This window comes from Cyrtonyx montezumae, unplaced genomic scaffold (genome assembly GCF_038088225.1).
Source record: "Cyrtonyx montezumae isolate F1298 unplaced genomic scaffold, pur_monq_1.0 scaffold_11, whole genome shotgun sequence".
Lineage (NCBI taxonomy): Eukaryota > Metazoa > Chordata > Aves > Galliformes > Odontophoridae > Cyrtonyx > Cyrtonyx montezumae.
In genome coordinates, this window is record NW_027071837.1 from 18391543 (window position 1) to 18395096 (window position 3554).

The 3554-nt window shown below is 46.5% G+C and overlaps 1 protein-coding gene across 1 annotated transcript; it reads right to left on the reverse strand.

The window, feature by feature from the left end:
* Positions 1 to 281: 281 nt before the first annotated feature.
* Positions 282 to 3098, reverse strand: SLITRK2 (SLIT and NTRK like family member 2). The gene has a single exon (XM_065729797.1). The coding sequence runs from the start codon at positions 3096 to 3098 to the stop codon at positions 525 to 527; it is 2574 nt and encodes an 857-aa protein (XP_065585869.1). The 3' UTR covers positions 282 to 524.
* Between the last annotated feature and the right edge of the window lie 456 nt (positions 3099 to 3554).

Below are 3554 nucleotides of genomic sequence, written 5' to 3' on the forward strand. Positions count from 1 at the left end.
AACAATAAAGTAATAACGTACTTAAAGTGCAAAGGCACTTTAACACAAAAAAGTGACGCCCAGTGGCTAGACTTGGTAATTGAAACATCAGTATTGTATATTCTTATTTACAAAAGAAAGTCAAGAGTCCAGGAAAAAGATCTTTGGAGATCTTCTATGTACCACAGTAAGCTTACACTATGAAAAGAAATAAAATAACAGAAAAAAAAAAAAACCCAAAGAGTTTCTTCCTCATTTCCTTCCAAATCAAATTATGCAAGATCTATTACAGAAACATATATTTGCAGTGACAGTTTCCACAGAAAGGTCAAAAGGAGAGAGAGATAGAAATAACTTAAAGGGAATATTGCAAAAGCAACACCATGTCCCTATTATGCTGTAAAGGTTCAATTTCTCTCTCACTCCCTAATTTAAAATGTAAAAATGTTTGGAATGCAACAGATGATATCAGCGGTGAGTTGAGAATCAATCGAATGTGATGCTGAGCTCATTTAAAAATCTTTCCTCTTCTCCCAATGCCCCCCTCACAACTGACTGATTGCAGTTTGTTTTTCCAGAACTTCGAGGTAGTCTGGTTCTGTTTGTAGCTTTCCTTGGAGTAAAGGATGCTCTGGTTTAGACTGTTCTGCAAAATATTTCCTGGGAGTTCCATACAAAACAGTTTTATTTATCCTGTCTTGGTTTTGGCGTCTTGATTCATATGAAGGGGCAAACTGCCTTTTGGGTAAGGTACAAAAGTTATAATGAACTAATCCTCCAGTGGGGAGCTCCCTCACCCTTTCTGCAATATTTTGATACAGCAGCTCTGGTTCCTGCGCTGAGGACTGCTTTTCCAGTAATTCAGCTGCACTGATTGTAAATGCAAGACTGGTGGGATCTTCCTTTTTGTGGTCAAGACTGCTATAGCTAAACTCACTGAGATTCCTGTAATAGGCAACTGGATCCCCTTCCTTTTGCATGTAGATTGGGTTTTGGCACATCTGTCCAACAGGAGGGGTAATGTAGTTATAAACATGTCCTTCGGTTTTATCGTGGGTCTCAGTATTGTAAGACCCATACTGCAGCTGAAATGAACTGATATCTAAGTTGTTCGCACTGCTGGGCATGCTTTGCACCCCCTTCCGGCGCTTAAGGACAAAGACAAACAGGCCTGCCCCAAAACAGACCGACAAAATAAACACAACCAGCAAGCCTAAAATTAAGACAGATAGTGGAACTTCTGTGTGTATTTCCGGATAGGAGCTAGGCGAGATACCAAGGAGGTGGGGTGTATCTGTGTTCTGATTCATGGGCAGGAGAGATGAATCTGATAAACTGGGGTTCTCTGGGCAGATGGCTTCTTTGCTCAGAAATTTCAAATGCTCCCCAAAGTGTTTGGTGGGAGACTCACATATGACTTCATTGATAACAACAGGGGGATTTGACTGCTGGCTGTTCTGGTCAGTGACCTGCTCTATCCAGTTCCTCAGCCCCAGAATGTCACACGTGCAGTCCCAGGGGTTCTCCTGGAGGTCAATCTGAATTAGAGCTGACAGCCGGTCTAAGACTCCTCTCACAGGCAGGTGTGAGAAATGATTGTTCCTTAGGTTCAGTCTGGTGAGGGAAGTGCCACCAAAGATATTGTCAGGCAGGGATCTGAGCAGGTTGTTGTTGAGGAATAACAGATGAAGATTACTAAGAGCATCAAAAGTATGTGGCAGGATCTCCTTAATGACATTGTACTCTAGGTAAAGATATTGCAGGCTCTGCAGCCCATAAAACATAGAAGGGTAGAGAATCTCAAGGTAGTTGCCATTAAGATAAAGTCTGCGTAAACTTGTGAGGTTTGTAAAGGCACCTTCTTGTATCGCTGCAATTCTGTTGTTCCCTAGATGTAACAAATCCAGAGAGCTGTACTCTACCAGATCAGTTCTATAAATGACTTGTAGATAGTTACTGGTAAGGTAAAGCTTCTTTGGAGTGGTTGGCTTAGGGTGGAGTTCAGAGATATTATTTATCTTTTTTTCTTGGCAGTTCACATTTAAGCCATTGTCTGAGCTCTGTGACGTACAGACGCAGCCAGATGGGCAGGTGATGGGCACAGGAGACTTTGTCTGGTAAACCATGATAGGTCCAAATATTTGTCTGTCTTTTGACACAGTGACACGGGGTGTGGGGCGATTCCTTGTTTTGGGGGCGCGGCTGGCTTTTGGGGCTCTGGTGGGATTGATGGCAGAGTTGGCTGTGGGCAACAACTTTGAGACATGTGGGTCTGAGAGGACAAGGTGTTTCTCCTTCTGGTTTGAATCACTGGAGCTCTTCCTAGGGCAGAGATCTTGCCTGGTAAGCTGAGACACATCTTTCCCATGTAGCCTGAAAGGGGTTTCACAGACTATCTCACCCACAAACACGGTGATTGTGTCTAGCCAGGCCTTAAGTGGCAGCAAGTCACAAGTGCAATTCCATGGATTTTCCTCCAGCTGGATTTCCATGATGCCTCCAATGTGCTCCAGCACACCAGCAAAAGGCATCATCTTCAGCCGGTTTCCCCGCAGGTCCAGGTGGGTGAGGAGCACAAAGCGGAAGACATTGCTAGGAAGGGACAACAAGAGGTTGTCATTGAGAATCAACACTTTGAGCTTGTTCAGCTTGTTGAAGGCACCGGCCTCAATGGCACTGATGTAGTTGTAATCAGCTTGCAGGTACTCCAGGCTCTCCAAGCCTAGGAATGTATCCTCCTTCAGCACTTCCAGCTTGTTGTTATTGAGGTGCAACCTCTTGAGGGTGCGGAGGCCACTGAAGGCCCCTGTGTGGATCTCACGCATGTCGTTGTTGCCCAAGTGGAGGGTTACAGCATTGGAGTAGTTGACAAACTCATTGGGGAACAGGCGGGTCAGTGCGTTCCCATTGAGGAAGAGCTGGTAGATCTTGGACGGTGGTGGCAGGAGGAGGCTGACAGTTGTAAATCCTTTGTTTTCACAATTAATGTTTAGCACGTTCTCCTTCTCCTCACAAGGGCAGCGGCTCTTACTGCAAATGTCTTTGGCAGGTTTGCGACTCTCTATCTCCAAGATCCCAGCCACTGTTAACAAACTGAGCAACCAAACACCCTTCAGCATCTTTAAGCGCCGTTGATCCCTGCTTCAGTACCTACAGTCAAACCTTTTGAGGAAGGTAAGGAGAGAAAGAAGAAACCCCCAATGAACACGGCCAGGAGCGGAGGCTGCAAGGGGAGGGCAAAGCAGGTTTTATGGGGGAAGCAAGGCAACGACTTGCAAAATTCATCTGAAATTCTTCCTCCCTCAGCCCACTTTTGCCTGCGGAGCCGTTCTCGGAAAGGCCTGCCGCAGAGGTCACCCAACGCCGGGATCTCAGCGCTGCCCGCCCGTCCCTCTGCAGCCGCCACCAGCACAGCGGCTCCATCCCTGTTGCCGCGGCACCGGGCAACCCCGCTCCACAATTCCATTCCCTTATCATTATTTTAACCCGTGTGGGGGGGAGGAGGGGAGTATAAGGGAAAGGAGAACAAGCCATCGACAGCCCTCCCTGCCTCAATCCCAGCAGCAGCAGAGCTC

Excerpts from the sequence above, each read along its gene's own strand:
- SLITRK2 (XM_065729797.1), bottom strand. The coding sequence starts at position 3,098 with ATGCTGAAGGGTGTTTGGTTGCTCAGTTTGTTAACAGTGGCTGGGATC.